The sequence below is a fragment of the Glycine soja genome, chromosome 14 (assembly GCF_004193775.1).
Source record: "Glycine soja cultivar W05 chromosome 14, ASM419377v2, whole genome shotgun sequence".
NCBI lineage: Eukaryota > Viridiplantae > Streptophyta > Magnoliopsida > Fabales > Fabaceae > Glycine > Glycine soja.
This window is the reverse complement of record NC_041015.1, coordinates 34,218,073-34,236,550: the sequence shown is the minus strand read 5'-3', so window position 1 is coordinate 34,236,550 and position 18,478 is coordinate 34,218,073. Positions and strand designations below refer to the sequence as shown.

Sequence of the window (18,478 nt, the reverse complement as noted above, 5' to 3'; positions counted from 1 at the left end):
CATATCTATGGTAACAAGTCTTCTTTTTCATCCATTTCTTTCCCAAAAATTCCTCACCTTGTTACTGTAGCTAATGGTTCCAAAGTTGCATCTCAAGGAAGTGGTCAAGTCTCTTTATCTCCCTCATTAAAGTTGAATTTGTTTTATTTATTCCTCAATGTCCCTATAATCTAATCTCATTAAGTCAGTTGACTCGTTCATTAAATTGCTCAGTAACTTTTATTGCTAATTCTTGTTATTGAGGAACATGGCACAGGTCAACTGATTGGAGAAGGACGTGAATCACGAGGACTTTACTACTTAGAATCTAGCTTTCCTGTGTCTTGTTTTGCAACTTAAAAACCCAAACTTTTGCATGATCGTTTGGGTTACCCAAGTTTACCAAAACTGAAAATGATGGTTCCTAGTCTTAAGAATCTTCGAGTCTTAGAATGTGAGTCTTGTCAACTAGGAAAACATGTTAGGTCATCATTTTCTCAAACTGTACAAAGATGTAACTCGACTTTTTCTGCCATTCATTTTGATATTTGGGGACCAAGTCGTGTTACATCTTTTGGTTTTCGATATTTTGTAACCTTTATTGATGAATTCTCCAGATGTACTTGGGTTTATTTAATGAAAGACAGATCTGAACTTTTGCCTATATTCATGTCTTTCTTTAATGAGATTGAGAATCAATTTGGAAAAACTATTAAGATTTTCAGAAGTGATAATGCTAAAGAGTATTTCTCTCATGATCTATCCTCTTTTTTATCTTCAAAAGGTATTCTACATCAGTTCACATGTCCTCATACACCACAACAAAATGGTACAGCAGAAAAGAAGAATCGTCATCTTCTTGAAACTGCACGTTCCCTAATGTTAAACTCCAATGTTCCTACACACCATTGGGGAGATGCAGTGCTTACTGCTTGTTTCGTAATTAACAGGATGTCTTTTTCTTCCCTTGGAAACCAAATACCTCACTCAATTATCTTTCCTCATGATCCATTATTTCATGTTTCTCCTAAAGTGTTTGGTTGTACTTGTTTTATCCATGATCTCTCTCTTGGTTTAGACAAACTTTCTGCTAAGGCCATCAAATTTGTCTTTTTGGGTTATTCTTGTCTTTAAAAGGGTTACAAGTGCTACTCTCCAACCACTAGACGATACTATATGTCTGCGGATGTAACCTTCTTTGAAAACACATCCTTCTTCTCACCTTCCATAGACCATCCTTCTTCTCTCCAGCAAGTACTTCCAATTCCTTCTCCTTGTCCACTAGGTAACTCCGATCAAAATACTATATGTCTGCGGATATAACCTTCTTTGAAGACACATCCTTCTTCTCACCTTCCATAGACCATCCTTCTTCTCTCCCGCAAGTACTTCCAATTCCTTCTCCTTGTCCACTAGGTAACTCCGATCAAAATATTAGTGAAGTCCCATCTTCTCCACCAAATTCAACTGAAGTTGCTCCTCCACCTCTTATTACATATCAACGCAGGACACAACAAGTTGGTTCTATAGTGCCTGAATTTTCTCCTCGTGATCCTCATCCTCCTCCAACCAATCCTCAAACTATGGATCCTTCTTCTTTCACTTCTCATCACTCTGATTCAGATTGGCCCATTGTCATCAGGAAAGGTACTCGGTCTACTCGTAATCCTTATCCTATTTATAACTTCTTGAGTTATCATCGTTTGTCTCCTTCATATTCTTCCTTTGTTTTCTCGTTATCTTCGCTCACTGTTCCTTCTAATATTCATGAGGCACTTAATCATCCTGGATGGTGATAGGCTATGATTGATGAAATGCAGGCTCTTGAAAATAATGGTACTTGGGAACTTGTTCCTCTTCCTCCTGGCAAGAAAATTGTGGGGTTGTAGATGGGTTTATACTGTTAAAGTTGGGCCCAATGGTGAAGTTGATCGGCTTAAGGCTCAATTAGTAGCTAAAGGCTACACTCAGATATTTGGCCTTGATTATTGTGATATTTTTTCTCCTGTAGCTAAAATCACCACCGTTTGTCTGTTTCTTGCTATGGCTGTCATGCGTCATTGGCTCCTCCATCAGCTTGACATTAAAAATGCCTTCCTTCATAGTGACCTTGAGGAGGAAATTTATATGGAGCAACCTCCTAGGTTTGTTGCTTTGGGGGAGTATGGTCTTGTGTGTAAGCTACATCGATCTCTCTATGGGTTGAAGCAATCTCCTTGAGCTTGGTTTGGTAAATTTAGTCATATTGTTCAACTTTTTGGGCTGAAACGAAGTGAAGCCGATCATTCTGTTTTTTACTGTCATACATCCCCTGGAAAGTGTGTTTATCTAATGGTCTATGTTGATGATATAGTGATTACAGGGAATGATGCTTCTAAGATTGTCCAGCTAAAAGAGCACTTATTTAGCCATTTCCAGACCAAAGGCCTGGGATATCTGAAGTATTTCCTTGGTATTGAGGTGGCTCAATCAGGAGATGGTGTTGTGATCTCTCAAAGGAAGTATGCTCATGACAGATCAAAGTGAAGTTTATCCTGACCCCGAGAGATATAGGAGACTTGTGGGAAAACTCATTTATCTCACAATTACAAGACTTAATATTTCCTTTGTTGTTGGAGTGGTTAGCCAATTTATGCAAAATCCTCTTGTTGATCATTGGAATGCTGTTATGCGTATTCTTAGATATGTAAAGAGAGCTCCTGGACAAGGATTGTTGTATGAAGACAAGGGTAACACACAAGTATCTGGGTATTGTGATGCAGATTGGGCTGGTTGTCCCATGGATAGGAGATCTACATCAGGATATCGTGTCTTCATTAGAGGGAACATTGTTTCGTGGAAAAGCAAGAAACAAACTGTTATTGCTCGATCCAGTGCAGATGCTGAATGTCGATCTATGACTATGGTTACATATGAACTTATGTGGATTAAGCAATTTCTCCAAGAATTGAGATTCTGTGAAGTGGTGCAAATGAAGTTATACTGTGATAATCAGGCTGCTCTTCACATTGCTCCAAACCCAGTCTTCCATGAGAGGACTAAGCACATAGAGATTGATTGTCATTTCATTCGGGAGAAACTATTGTCTAAGGAGATTGTCATTGAGTTCATTAATTCTAATGATCAGTTAACAAATATTTTAACTAAGTCCTTAAGAGGATCTAGGATTCAGTCTATATGTTCCAAGCTTGGTGCATATGATTTATATGCTCCAGCTTGAGGGGGAGTGTTAAATATATGTGTAGTTTTGTGTATTGTTGTTTAATTATTCAGCTTTATTGAGAGGACAACAATGTTAGGTCAATGTAATCAGCTGTCTCTCTCCTCCTTTTTGTATCCTATATATATTTATTTGAAAGTAATAAAGCAAGTTGTCTGTGAGTAACAATTTCTCTCACACATTCAAACTTCAACTTGTTCATTTTAAGAGTTATACTTAGTCATTCTTAGTTAAATTTCTAACAGAATGTGGTAGAGATAGGCTATAGATCGGGAGAGAAGATTAGAGACATTCTTTATAGTAAGAGATTGGTCTTGGACCCTCAAAATACTAAGAACATACCAGAATTTTGTTGTTTTTAGTGTTAGAAAACCCTAAATAGATTGAGAGACTATTGGATGATGTTCTTCAGTCTTGGGAGTTGGGATACTATTATCTATTGGTAATGAAAGCAAACAAGTCAAAAACCAGAAAATAAGTTGAAATATAAAAAAGAAAAACAAAGTTGAAATTGTTCTTTATGACCTATTTTTCTTTTTTCCTTGGATTTGAAACAAAATTGTCTGCATCAAGTTATTAGAGTATGTGATTGTATAACTGTGAAAACAGTTTTGTATTATGTTTGTAAGGTCTGTTAGCTTTTGCTAACAGCACCTCACTAGTATTAGCAGCCAGTTTCTGTTATTGTTAGTTCAGAGGTTTAGAGGTCTATATATACCTCTATTGTAACTAACTCTAACTAACTTTTTAGATTGCAATAATATCAGTTTCCTTTCTCTCTAATTTTCTCTCTTTCTCTCACTTTCTTGAATATGGTATCTAGAGCCAATTTTTCGTAGTTATTGTACCTTCACAAGTTCCAGATCCGTGCAACCATGGCTTCCGTTCCTTCGAACTTTGTCTCTCAATTGTTCCCAAACTCCATTGCCAAGAAGCTTGATGATTCAAACTATCTCCACTGGCGGTAACATGTAGAACTGGTTATCAAGTCGCACAAATTACAGTGTTTTGTCATGTTGATGAATATTTGCAAAAAATCAAAGGTTATGTTGATGAGCTTGCTGGTGTTGGAGTTCTTGTTTTTCATGAGGAATATGTTGATGCAATTCTTGAAGGGATCCTGTCCGATTATGCACCGGTAATCTTTGTAATTGAGAGCAAGAAGCGTACTCTGTCTATCGCCGAGATTGAGGCCTTACTCTACGGTCATGAAACTAGTCTTGCTCACTACAATAAAGAAGCTCAGGTGCTAAGTTCTCTGTCTTTGAACTACACTCAATGCTATTTGCATAAAAATCCCTACTAATTTGGTGATCCTGGTGGTTCTCAAGGATTGTATGGCCTGGCAATGGTCATGGCGATTTTTCTGATCGAGGTGCCGAACACAGTGATGGTGCCTCCGGTAGAGGCCGTGGTGGTGGCCGTTTTGCCAACTTTTAGTGTCAAAATGGTCTCAAGTACGGACGCACTGCAAATGTTTGCCACTTTCAGTTTGACATGATTTTTCAGCCTCATGAATCACTCACCTTCTTTGATCCTGCCACACTTCAACCAATTCCCTACTCCTCTGGTTTTGCCAGAGCTTCCAATACCTGGATTATTCCCAATTCCAATTAAAAAGCTGTTGTTCCAACATCCAATCAACCTAGTGCTATACTTACCAATTCCTCCTCTCATGGGAATGATTCTGCTAGCTCCACTTGGATTCCAAACTCAGGAGCTAGCTTCCATGTGACTAGTGAATCACAAAATATCAAGCAGTTCACTCATTTTGATGGACTTGATCAAATTGTCATAGGCAATGGTGAAGGTTTGAGTATCTCTGGTGTTGATTCTTCTTCCTTTGTGTCCCCTAATGTTTCTCACATAACATTTAAACTTCATAAATTATTACATGTCCCTTACTTGAAGCTGTGACTTTTGTGAGGAAGAACAATTCTCTCACTAGCTTACTTTATTACATTCAAATAACACATATATATACACCAAAAAAGGAGAGAGACAGCTTCACAAGACAAGACACATTGCTGTCTTCTACAACAAGTTAAGCAGGAAATTAAGAAAGATAAAAACAGAAAATCTATCAAGAGATACACATAATTATAACACCCTTCAATATCAAAAAATTTGTTAAGTGTGAGTCAGTTTGCTAAAGATAACTCTGTTTTCTTTGAATTTCACCCTCACTTGTGTCTTGTAAAATCTCAAGAGACTAATAAAGTCCTTCTTCAAGGGGTTGTTGGTGCTGATGGTCTTTACTCCTTTCAGAATCTCAAGCTTCAAGACAACTCTCCCCTACTGTTGTCTACTTCAACTTCAATTTCAGATAATGGCTTGCCTAGTATAGCTGCTACTGTTAATAAAAATTCTAGTGTAGTCTCCAATTCTGTCGTTTCCTCTCCTAGTCCTGCTAGTCTTTGGCATGCTAGATTAGGTCATCCTTATAGTCATGTAATGAAGCTAGTCTTCAATCATTGTAACATTTCCCCATCAAGTAAATTTTTTTGAGATTTTTGTTCTTCCTGCTGTATGGGAAAATCTCATAAATTACCATCTCACACTTCTATTTCTGTTTACTCTCCTTTGGAGCTTATCTTTATAGATTTGTGGGGACCTTCTCATTTAACTTCCTATGCTGGTTATAAATGCTATGTATCCTTTATTGATGCCTTTTTCATAGGGGTGGAAATGAGCCGAGCAGCTTGTCGAGGGCCTTTGGCTTGGCCTATATAAGGCTCGGCTCGGCTCGGCTCGGCTCGGCTTGTTTACTATAAAGGTCAAGCTCAAGCTTTTTAAAAACCCTTTTTAGATAAAAAGACCAAGCTCAAACTATATAAAAAAAGCTTGTTAAGCTTGACAAGTCGGCTTGTTTAATTAACAATAATAATAATAATAATAATAATAATAACTTTATTTTATCAAATCTTATCTTATCAAGATTTTATTCCATCTAGATTTTATTTTATCCAGATTTTATTCCATCTAAATTTTATTTCGTCCAGATTTTATTTCATCCAATCTTATCTTGTCCAGATTTTATTTTATTTCGTTTATGGGTTTGGACTTAAAATAGATTTGTGAGCTTTGGGACTGAGGACCTATATAACAACACCAAGGTTTTAGTTTAGGGAGTTTTTTTCGGAGAGGAGAATAATTCTAGGATTTTAGAATTTCAGTTTTTATTATTGTTCATGCACATTGTTTATGTAGAATAAAATTCGTTTTCTGCAATTTCATTTCGGCTTCAATCTACAGTTTCGTTTCTACTGATTAATGGAAGGCTAAGTCTTTAGCATTGTTTTCTCTTGAGGATCAAACACATCTCTCTTTGAGGTTTTGTTATTACTATTGAATGCTGATCAGTTTTTCTTCTTCACCAATTACTTTGTATTTGTTGCTATTAATTCATGCATGCTTAGTGCTTGATTAATTGTCTCTGCGCTTAATTTACGTTCATGCTTAATGATCAGTTTCGTTCATGATTAATTGGTGTATGTGTTGTTTAATCACATAATGACAGTCTTATGTTAATTTTCGCTTAGTAATTTAATTTAGGGTTGGATTGAGTGGTTGAACTGATTAAGGATAAATTCTCGTAACCTAGGATAAGAGACTTGTTTGTGAATCAAGGGAAAACATGTTTTAATTTTGTTATTTTCTAATTCAAATTTGCTTGCTGTTTAATTTACAAAAACAAACAACCCCCAATTCGTTACTGTTTTATTATTATGTGTTATGAACGTTTGGTTGACCATTGCTTGTTGGGAGACGACCTAGGATCACTTCCTAGATACTGCATTTTTAATGTTTATTTGATTCGGGTACGGCCTTGATCAATAGTATATAAGATATGGCTTGAGTAGACTAAGATGAAATTATTGTAGATATATTTTTTTAAAAAATATTTAATATAATTATATATTCAAAAATTGGATTAAAAATCGTTAATTTAACTAATAATAATTTTTGTTTGACTATATTAGTGCAAATCATCTCTAATCCATACATTTTTTAATATTATGCTCTTTTTATTTTCTTTTGATATACTTTGTACTTTAACGACTTGAATTCAATATGATTTTGTTTATCAATTATTTTTGAATTTGTACATTGCTTATACGAAATTTTATAAGTTTCTTTTTTTAGTTAGTATTTCACTAGATTTTAAAATAATTAATTAATCAAAGACGTCTTTAAGCAAGTTTTTAAATAGGCTCGTGGGCCAAGCCAGACTTTTATGTAAACCGAGCCGAGCCTTAAAAAAAACCTATGACAGGCAATGAGCCAAACTCAAGCCTTACGTATTCAACTCAAGCCGAGCTCAAACCTAGTAAAGCTTGGCTTGACTTGGTTCATTTTCACCCCTACTTTTCCAGATACACTTGGATATCTCCTATCAAATCTAAGGCTGAAACTCTTTATGTTTTTCAAGCTTTTAAATCAATGGTTGAACTGCAACTTAATACTAAAATCAAAAGTGTTCAATCTGATTGGGGGGTGAATTCAGACCTTTCTCTGCTCTCCTAACATCCTATGGCATCTTTCATAGACTTATCTGTCCCCACACTCATCATCAAAATGGTGTGGTTGAAAGAAAACATAGACATATAATTGATTTAGGCCTTACATTATTGCATCATGCCTTTTTACCCTTACAGTTTTGGGATTATGCCTTTATTACTACTGTCTATCTAATTAATAGACTTCCCACTGCTTCTCTCAATTTTGCCATTCCCTTTGTTACTCTTTTCAACAAGGATCCTAACTTTCAATTCCTTAAAACCTTTGGCTGTGTCTGTTTTCCCTTGCTGAGACCTTATCATACTCAAACTCAATTTTCGATCTCAAGAATGTCTATTTTTGGGATGTTCCTCCTCTCACAAAGGCTATAAATGTTTGTCTTCATCTATTAAAGTCTATATTTCCAAAGATGTTCTGTTTAATGAGTTGAGGTTCCCTTATTCTGACCTGTTTCCCTCCTCTTCTACCTCCATCAAGTGTCTTGATTCCTATTTCAGTCTTAATCCTAACCTATCTCCACCTTCTGTAGTTCCTATGGCTCAATCTTCTCAGCTATCTCCTTCTCATTCTCCTTCTGCACCTCTTGTCCCCCCTATTTTTTCCCTATTCCTATTCATTCACCTACTACATCTCTTCTTGTGTCTCATCCATCCACTCCTTCTGAGTCTACATCTAATCATCCTCAAACATTAGAGTCCATAACCCTTGGTGCACCCTCTTCTGAGTCTGTTTCAGCACCTAATTCTACACCAGTTAATACTCATCCTATGCAAACAAGGTCCAAGTATAGAATTCACAATCCTAGACTACATCCTTGTTTATTTCTTACCCATTTTGAACCCAAAACTGTGAAACAGGCCCTGGAAAATGCAGATTGGCTTGCTGCCATGCAACAAGAATATGATGCTTTGTTGAAAAACAAAACTTGGGACTTAGTTCCCTTACCTTCTAATAGACAAGCTATTGGGTGTAAGTGGGTTTTCAGAGTAAAGGAAAATGCTGATGGTTCCATCAACAAGTTCGAAGCAAGGTTGGTAGCCAAGGGATTTCATCAAATTCATGGCTTTGACTTTCATAGACCTTTTCGACTGTGGTTAAGCCTGTCACCATTCGTATTGTTCTCACTCTTGCATTGTCACATGGGTGGAAATTATTTCAGCTTGATGTGAATAATGTTTTTCTAAATGGGCTTCTTGAAGAAGAATCTATGTTTATGACACAACCTCCAGGTTTTGAAGTTGCAGATAAGTCCCTAGTTTGCAAGCTCAATAAAGCTCTCTATGGCTTAAAACATGCTCCAAGGTAATGGTTTGATAGGTTGAAATCTACCCTTCTTCAGTTTGGCTTTGTGGGGAGCAAATGTGACAATTCCCTTTTCATCTTCAGGCAACAGGTGCATATTGTCTATCTTTTAGTCTATGTGGATGATATCATCATCACGGCCAGTTCTACTTCTCATTCAGTAGCTCACAACCAAACTATGCATTGCTTTCTCTCTCAAGCAACTTGGTCATTTGGATTATTTTTTGGGCCTAGAGATCAAGTATCTACCTAATAACTCTATACTGATGACCCAGTGAATATATTTGTGATTTACTCCACAAAACTCACATGACTGAAGCTCATTTCATTTCTTCCCCCATGGTCCCTAATTGCAAACTATCTCGACATGGTGCTGATATTTTTCATGATTCAATTCTATACAGATTAGTAGTTGGTCCCTTAAAATATGCTACTCTTACTAGACCTGAAATCAGCTTTGCTGTCAATAAAGTTTGTCAATTTATGGCTGCACCTCTAGACTCTCATTGGCCAGTAATGAAAAGAATCTTAAGGTATCTCAAGGGTACTTTGTTTCATGGACTACTTCTTCAGCCTGCTCTTATTACAAAACCATTGGTTCCTCGCGTGTTCTGCGATGCTGACTGGGCATCTGATGTGGATGACAGGCATTCCACCTCAGGGGCTGCCATCTTTCTTGGCCCAAACTTAATATCTTGGTGGTCTCGCAAAAAAAAGGTCATGGCCAGGTCCAACACTGAAGCTGAGTATTGTAGTTTAGCTCAAACTTCCACTGAGTTAACATGGATTCAAGCTCTTCTAACTGAGTTGCAAGTTCCCTTCACTACTCCTGTTCTTTTTTGTCATAATCAGAGTGCAGTATCCATTGCTCACAATCTTCTGTTTCACAATCGTATAAAACACATGGAAATTGATGTCTTCTTCGTAAGAGAAAAAATTCTGGCTAAGTAGCTTTCAATTGTGCATATCCCAGCTCTAGATCAGTGGGCTGATGCACTGACCAAGCCCCTTTCTTCATCAAGATTTGAAGTTCTCAGGGGCAAACTCAATGTGGAGTGTTTCTTCTGAAAACTCTTCCCCTTGAGTTTGAGGGTGGGTATTAGAGTGTGTGATTGTATAACTGGGAAACAGTTTTGTAGTATGTTTGTAAGGGCTGTTTGCTTTTGCTAACAGCACCCCTCTAGTGTTAGACAATTGGTAGTATGTTTGTAAGTGCTGTTAGCTTTTGCTAACAGCACCTCACTAGTATTGGGCAGTTAGTTTCTGTTATTGTTAGTTCAGAGGTTCAGAGGTCTATATATACCTCTATTGTAACTAACTCTAACTTTTCAGATTGCAATAATATCAGTTTCTTTTCTCTCTAATTTTTTCTCTCTCTCTCACTTTGTCGAATACAAGTAATATTTGTGCTTTGTAGATATAGTGGAATAACGTCAGAGATGTTAGATGGCGTGACGACAAGTCTGAGAGACATTCAGGTTCTGTTACTTGAGTTTCTTGATTTGTTCTTTGTCTTATTTCAGTTAATAGGCTGAAACTTCTGGTACCGTGCTGAACCATTTAGTTGAAACTATTTGTTTTGCTGATTTAATTGCAGTTTCTTCCCATTTACAGGAAGAGTTCCTAAAGTTGGTTCACAAGGAGACTATCCTTGTTGGGCATTCTCTGGAAAACGATTTGTTAGCATTGAAGATATCTCATGACTTGGTCATTGACACAGCAGTGTTATACAAACACCCCCGAGGATCAACTCATAAAAATGCTCTACGGTTTCTTACTAAGAGATTTCTTTCAAGGGAGATACAACAGTCAGGGAATGGACATGACAGCATTGAAGATGCTAGAGCTACCATGGAATTGGCACTATTGAAGATCAGAAATGGCAAGTAGTTCTTCAATCTTCATGCATTAATGCTGCAATCTTTATATTGGAAGTTCTCAATGCATTCTAGTTTACATACATATGCAGTTTTATCTTTCTGCCTTATCCCTTTATATTTACTTGGTTTGCCATATAGTTAGCATAACTGCTGTGATGTGACACTCTTGAAGCAGGGCCTAATTTTGGTTCCCCTCCATCCTTTACCCGGAAAAAGCTCCTTTCTATTCTGAGTGAGTCTGGCAAAACCTCCTCACTGATTGATGATATATCTGTAGTAAAACGGTATGCCTCAGAGTCCTCTCATGCAATTCCAGTGACCTCTGATGATGTAGCACTTGCAAAGGCCAACAAGGAGGTAGATGCCTTAGCCAGCAATATTTGCAAGTTTTTCCCTTTCTGACTGACATTTTATAACTACTTTATGGTCTTGTTTCATGCCTAATTGTTTATTTTTTTTTTTCTTCAGGTGAAGAATGGAAAGGTACATTTTATCTGGACTCAGTTTTCGGAGCTACACTCATACTTGAAGAAACAAGCTGAAGATTCTGAGAGGTTGAATAGAAGACTTGCAGAGATGTTGGCATTACAAACATGTCAGAATAATTTTACAAAAGGGAAAGACTTCAAGTTGAAAGCATCTGCTGAACTGAAGGAAATTCTGGCTCGCATGGATGCTAGAATTCATAATCTGTATTTGTCATTACCCACAAATGCCATGATGATAATTTGCACTGGTCACGGAGACACTGCTATTGTCCGCAGGTAATATGCATGCCTTTTTTAAATCCAAGTATTCTATCTTTCTATTTGTTTTAATTGCTGTACACTTTTCACCTTACAATAACGTAGGAACAAACTAATGTTTGACCCTTGAACGATGTATATTTAACATGAGTCTTCATATATATACTTTCCTCAACAGGGTATATACAGTTTCTGTTTGTATATATCTAGAAGTTCAACAAACCCTAGTTAAATTTGAGGGCCAGACTTGCTCATGCAATTTATTGGTTTCACCTGTGGATGATGGACCATGGATCACATCACATTGGATTCACTGATTTACATGCATGATTTTGATTGCACTGTGCAGTAAGTGAGTTGCTATCAAACTGCATGGCTGGTCCTATATTATCAAATGTTGATTAAAAAACTATGTATATGATACTTGTCCCAGAAAAACTGCATTTTAGCATCTTTAATGGAAGCCCCTGAATTGACTTGGGGATTATGACTCTCTAGCTCATTTAAAACCGATTGGACCAGACCTTATATAATGGCGTCCTTTGCCCTAGGCAACCCTAGTTTTTCATAATCACTTGATGATATGAGACCAAGTTACACCATTTATTAGGTCTCCATGTATGCTATTCACAAGTCCATGGAAGCTAACCCATTCATTAGTCCAATGCCAATGTGATCCTTGCTGACGGACATTACTGATTGAAACATTGAAGCTAAGCCACAAGTCCATTATGCATATGAGGATTCAATTAATTTTGTCAATTTAGGCAGGCTCGAAGCATGAACAAAGCTGGGGGTTGCACTATTTTAACATACCTTTATTTTTGGTGAATTAACCTTTGTTTATTTTGCATGTTATGTCTTGTTTTTTATTTAACTTGTTTTCCCTCCTTTTTGAAGGCTGAGAAAAATGCTTGCGGAGCAGAATGAAAGTAATATATGTCGTGAAAAGATTGTGGAAATATTGGAAGAGGTTCAGGCCCGAGCTGAAGTAGCCTTGTGTTTTGTAGGTGTAAAACATTGAGTATAATAATTGTTACAAAATGAACTGATGTTAATTTTGTTAGCATGTAGTGAGTACCCACAATTTGATCGTGAACGTTATAAATGTAAATATTGTGGTAGAGGTCAGTAGTTATACATGTGTGCCATAGCTTTTGGTGGTGGGGAGGGGTATGAAAGTGCCCCAAATGTATGATTCTGCTTGTTTAAAATTATTGATTTAACTATTACGTATTTTTGCCCTAATATACTTTCTTAGACACGGTATTTTTCATTGTTAATTCTGAAGTTTAAGAACACCTCTTAATAAGCAGTTAATAAATTTGACTATAAGCTATTTTAACTAGTTGATTAAATTTTTTTATTAAATAAAAAATAATTCATAAAATTAACTTTTAACATTATAATAAACTAAGAATAATTTATTTTCGTTATTTTTATGTAATTTATTAATGTAAGTTAGAAAGAATTCATAAATTATATTTATAAATTTAAATTAACTGTTTAGTTTAAGGCAGGAAATTTGAATAATCTTCTGTTCAGATATAAATAAATTTGAACTTCAGTGCAACAAAGAGTGGGACCTACAACGTGAAATAGTTGGAATATGACAAATAGCATCCAAAAAGGGAAATAAAAGCACATTAAATTACGTATAAACATTGTTACAATCAATTAATCATAAACATAGAACAATGTTTTTTTGCACAACAAACTTAGAGCAACGGTAACTAGATATCTAAATTGATTTATTTATTTCATAAAAAGATTAGTGTAGATATCTAAAGTTATTTATTTATTTCATAAAAAGATGAGAAGAAATAGCTTGTTACAATTAAATACTATAAACGCACTTATCATCTTCAATTATCAAAGCCTTATAACTGCCTTAAAGCCACATCCTAACCAAAATGAACCACACGGCTGAACCATTAATGTGAACAAGAAGCAAAAGTGAAACGCAAAATTATGCGAACAAGAAATGATGTCATTACAAGCCTAAGCAATGATAGCTGTCTGATGTTGTCAGATGCTCCATTGACTTTCATCCACGTTAAACACATGAAAGTTTGTATTAGCATAAGTTGCACGTTAGTATACATCTGAGTCTGAACCAAGCGTAAACATAACAGATACAGACTAAACAAGCAAACAAATACTATACTACATCAACACTACAATGAGTCTCATGCAACAAAAGAATTTGTATTGGTCACTTCCATGCTGAAGCAACAATTAAGTTTTTGTCTTCCCACCCAAAATGAAGACCCCCCATTTCCTCCTTTATCTTGAACTTGTCACAGTATTGCTTAATAATGAGATTCCTAATTGCTTCTCTCACATTTGTGCTCATTGGAGATGGAGTGAAGCCAGCCATCGACAACCTCGCCCTCCATTTTCCGGCGACTTCATACCGTTCTATTCTTTCCTCGCCCTCACATGCAACAATGTTGACAATGTCCTTTGCCAGGCATTGCCTTTCGACATTCATCCTGTCCTGGCTCTCCCTTGGGAGAGTTGCATCAAGTGTGTCAAACACAGCAGAGTAGTAATTGTAGGTTTCAATGAATCTTGGGAGAAAAGGGGAGGTGTTGGTGTTCATGTCCTGCTCCACAACTGTCACAATTTTTGGATTCAAGCTCTTAACCATGCGAAGAAGTTGGTCTCTCTCGTTCACGGTCGATACAGTTTCATCGCGCATGTGGTGAAGCTGGAATGCAAAGTTCACCACAAGTGCTTCCCCTGGACGACAGTTGAGCATTGATGGTGAGACAATTGACGTCCTTGACGCCACAGCTCGAAACTCAAATGGCAATCTGAGTTCCTCTGCCAGCTTTTCAAGTCTTTGTCCTATGATGTTTATGCCACCGATGGAACGCTGCACAGACTCAGGATCGTCCACCGCAGTTAATCTCACACGAGGTGGCCTACCTGGCATTGAAGCAAGTGTTTGTATTAGAGTTATGTATTGAGTTCCTTGGCTGATGTCAAAGTCTATTATGTGAACCTTCTTTTCATCTCTAACAACCTCAGCTATCGCGCCATTTGCAGCGATGTATCCAAATTTAAAACATGGGCAGACCTCAAATAGTATCTGCATTGCTGCTAAGCGATCGTTAGAAGGAGGTTCCTTGCATCTCAATGCTTGATAGATGCATTTTCCGGATGTAGCGACACGAGCTGCAAGTCCTTCCACCATGTAAGCCGCAATTCTTTGAGAAGGATCACCCTGAATTGAGACCATTTGCCGGAGCTTGTTTATCATAGATGTGGCTTCCTCTTCATTTCCTTCTGAAAGTACTCTAGCACAATCATAAAGCAGTTGCTTAGGGGTTTGGGGCGAGTTTTGTGATGTGTCTTTGGTTGTGCTGCTGATGCTGGTAAGATTGGAAGAATCTGAGGATGAGGACTCCTTTGGTGAGTCATGGAGCAACATATCTTGAAGCGGATTGGCCCACTCGACCATGTCTGGATCAATCTCCATGCTTTGAACAGTCTCAAACATGCCTTCCTCCTCCTCTTCTTCATCAGAAAGCAAAGCCCTCTCCAATTCTTGAAGTTTTAATCTCATTTCACCATCGAAGTCAAGGCCATCCGGACTCCCGTTTTCCACGAAATCTGATCCAGAATTGGACTGATAGGCATCGCGATGCCTTGTAGACCAGATAGAAGTGTCAAATGGGTTATTAACAATCACAGAAGCTCCTGAACTAGCTCTTAGCAGGTAAGAAGAAGCACCATCAGGGTGAACTGAGTTTCCTGATATGCTGGAACTAGACGGTTCTATCAGTTCTTCTGTTGGTGAATCCCGGAAGTACTTTGCATAACTCTCACAGGAGTGTGACTTTGTCATATACATGTTTCTGTGCTTATCTGGTGCAAAATTGTGGGAGGACAAATCTGGTGTAACATCCGTTCCCTTTAGTGTGTAGAGCTTGGCATTTCCATATGATGTATCAGCCAACTCTGCAGATATAACCAATGACATAGTTCTCCTTTTACTCACTTAGCTCAAACAAACTTTCTGTATGTACCTAAATCATCAAAAAGATTAATAAGGAACTTGCTATAAAATTTGCAATCATTTAAAAAACTACCAGGCTTTTTTCCCTCCCCTTTCCTACCTTGAGAAATAGTAAAATAAGTGCTCTCTGATGAAATCTTGTTGAACCTTCGAAGACACCTTTGCTGAGAACCAACGGAGAAGACAGAAACATTAGAAGACATTTTCAGTTAGAATAAATAACCAATCTATATAAAATACACTTAAAAAGTTTATTACTTTACATACTGTGAGTCTCACGAATAAACAGCTTGAGAATTAGTTCAATCCGCAAAAAGTTTTATCTAAAAATTGAAATAAACCTACGCAATTGTATACTTAGTCATAAACAGAAACTTCTGCATCCTCAGAACACCACTATCTATGATTTTGATTTTTGAATGTATTCAAGAAGTAACAGTGATCTCACTTAGCCAAAAGAGAGAATCAAAATTACCCTTGTTAACACAATTTAGTAATTAGCTTTGTCGAAACATGAATTTACATGGCAGATAAAGTTCAACCCAGCGTGCATAGCAAAAAACATCGTTGTTAATATAGTAGCCTCATTCAAAGTATTTGGAAGAGGAAAATAAATATTAAAGACTATTCTTTACAGTTTACACCCATATGCGCAACATGGTGACATGCCTGCAGAAATTAGCTGGATTATGATCCAATCAACATATCCAAACACATTCTTGAAATCAAATGAAAATACCAAGGAAACAAAAACTTTTGTATTGATCTAAGATTCTCCAGACCTTAATTTTAAAACATTTCTGCCACTAAAAAATGAGGAACTCCTATGAAATTGACAAAATTTTTGCCTTTTCAAATATGATATGTTCGCTCTAGCCGGAAAGAAAAAAGAAATAAATCTCCTGCTTTGGACACAAATTTTTATGTTAAAGCATAAGAGACTCATGCAACAATTAGTCAACCACGGTTTCAATTCATCTTGATTACATAGATAAAATTGATGACCATAAATAAAACTTTTCGGACAGTACCTCTATCACTATGACGAAACAGCTTTATTTTAAGACAACAAAACTCCCTCCCTTCCAAAATTAAACTTTGCTGCAAATGCAGAAACAGAAAAGGATAACCAAAAAATACCCTTTTGGAGAACCAACCCATGATAGAAAAAATGAAAGAAACAAATCCTTCAATAAAACACTAAATTCAGAAACTAGAGAATAAAGACCATCTTCCCCTAGTCTCTTTAACTTCAATTCACAATTATTCACAAGAATTGTAACAGATGGCATCTCTTATTAAAAGGAGCATCCAAGTTACAAAAAATAAACCATATAATCAAGATTCTAGAGGTAGAAATTAAACAAGAGACAAAGGGTACCTGATGCAACCTCAGACAGATAAGGATGATGCTCCTAGAGACACACAGAAGGAAACTAAGCTAAGGCTTTTGACCAAGTGGTAGAGCGTTTGATTAAAGCAAACCAAAGGGCAAGACAATCTCTTGATGTCTCCTTAATATATTAAATGAAATTTGTTTCCTTAGGAAGGTCAGATTGGTGGAATAGCAACAAATCAGATAAACAAAAAAATAAATGAACAATAAGGTACTTGGGAATTGATATGCACAACCATTAAAATCTAATAAATATAGATGTGGCAAGGGAAGAAAAAGATATCAAACAAGACTTTTAAGTTTAAAGCTTCCAAAGAATTAAGATTGGAGGTAAGTTAGGAGGAACTAAGCAACCCGAATAAAAAAATACGAATTCATGAACTTATGGTGTTATAGTGTAAAGAAACCAATTTATTTGTTTATTTTATCTTATTATTATAAAATTGCAATCATGAAGACAATCTGAGCTTCTGGAAACTAGTGAAGGGGTAAGCGAGTGGAAAATCAAACCCACCTAGAATTAACGAAACTACTTGGAATTCACTGCAACTTGTCTATCTCAGACTAAAGACATTGGCCACACGAAACTATGATGGGACAGTGACACAAGTACCCCTCATGGACGGTGATAACTGCGAATAATGTACACGTTGGATTCACATATATCAGCAGCATTATAGGGACAATTTGTCTTTTCACTTTACTCTCCCCTGTTAACTTCAACCTCTAATGTGAAAACTAAGGTTTATCAACAAAAACATATTTATATTAAATTATTATTGATTGAAAGGGTTGAATATTTCTATTTGGGCCCGGAAAGACAATGAGAAATCCACATCATCTTTCAAAATAATTTTGTTATGATAGCATTATGAAAGTTCGAGTAAACGTTCGAGTAAAATTATCGATAAAATGTGTAAAATAACTTTATAATAAATTATTTTTTTATATGTTTCTCGTGTAATTTAACTAACATAAAACTTTCTAAGATTTTGGAGTATTTATTTCACATTATATTATTTTAGAAATAGACGCGTTACACCAATGACTATTAATTATGTTTTAGATGAATGAAATATTTAAATATGTCTGTTTTATTTGATAAAGGCTTAAAAATAAGAAATGGTCCCTTAACTTATTTTTAAAAATTCTAAAACAGTCTCCTTATTTAATTTATGACCAATTGGTCCTTTTTTAAAACTATTTATTTTTAATTTTTGGACACAATTTTAAATATTTTTTAGATTAATTTAAGATGTGAAATTTATTTTATTAGATTCATCTATATAAAAATTATGAAAGTCAATTAATGTTGGACTAAAAAGAGACATAAACAATGTAAAAAATACATGAAAAATGAGTATCATGAATAATGAAAACCTAAAAATCTAATGTCAGATTTTTTTC

The 18,478-nt window shown here is 36.1% G+C and overlaps 2 protein-coding genes across 4 annotated transcripts in view; one reads left to right on the top strand and one right to left on the bottom strand.

The window, feature by feature from the left end:
• The window catches only part of LOC114384732 (small RNA degrading nuclease 5-like), a 29,454-nt gene extending 16,556 nt beyond the window's left edge, over positions 1 to 12,898 (top strand). For both annotated transcript variants that reach the window (XM_028344488.1, XM_028344489.1), the window contains 5 exons: positions 10,440 to 10,500; positions 10,637 to 10,904; positions 11,078 to 11,259; positions 11,371 to 11,666; positions 12,549 to 12,898. In XM_028344488.1, the coding sequence (XP_028200289.1) occupies positions 10,440 to 10,500; positions 10,637 to 10,904; positions 11,078 to 11,259; positions 11,371 to 11,666; positions 12,549 to 12,672 (931 nt within the window). In that variant the 3' untranslated portion in view covers positions 12,673 to 12,898. The remainder of the gene's footprint in view (positions 1 to 10,439; positions 10,501 to 10,636; positions 10,905 to 11,077; positions 11,260 to 11,370; positions 11,667 to 12,548) is intronic.
• Positions 12,899 to 13,588: 690 nt separating this feature from the next.
• LOC114383238 (scarecrow-like protein 1) lies at positions 13,589 to 17,516 on the bottom strand. 2 transcript variants are annotated; one of them, XM_028342864.1, is made up of 3 exons: positions 17,057 to 17,516; positions 15,776 to 15,839; positions 13,589 to 15,685 (listed from the first exon to the last, which is right to left on the bottom strand). In XM_028342864.1, exon 3 carries the CDS (start codon positions 15,637 to 15,639, stop codon positions 13,864 to 13,866), a length of 1,776 nt encoding a protein of 591 aa, XP_028198665.1. In that variant the 5' UTR covers positions 15,640 to 15,685; positions 15,776 to 15,839; positions 17,057 to 17,516; the 3' UTR covers positions 13,589 to 13,863. The 2 variants fall into 2 exon arrangements, with proteins under 2 accessions (XP_028198665.1, XP_028198666.1); XM_028342865.1 differs by lacking the exon at positions 17,057 to 17,516 and adding an exon at positions 16,707 to 17,038.
• Positions 17,517 to 18,478: the final 962 nt, after the last annotated feature.

Coding starts and splice junctions, on each gene's coding strand:
- LOC114383238 (XM_028342864.1), bottom strand. CDS start 15,639: ATGTCATTGGTTATATCTGCAGAGTTGGCTGATACATCATATGGAAAT.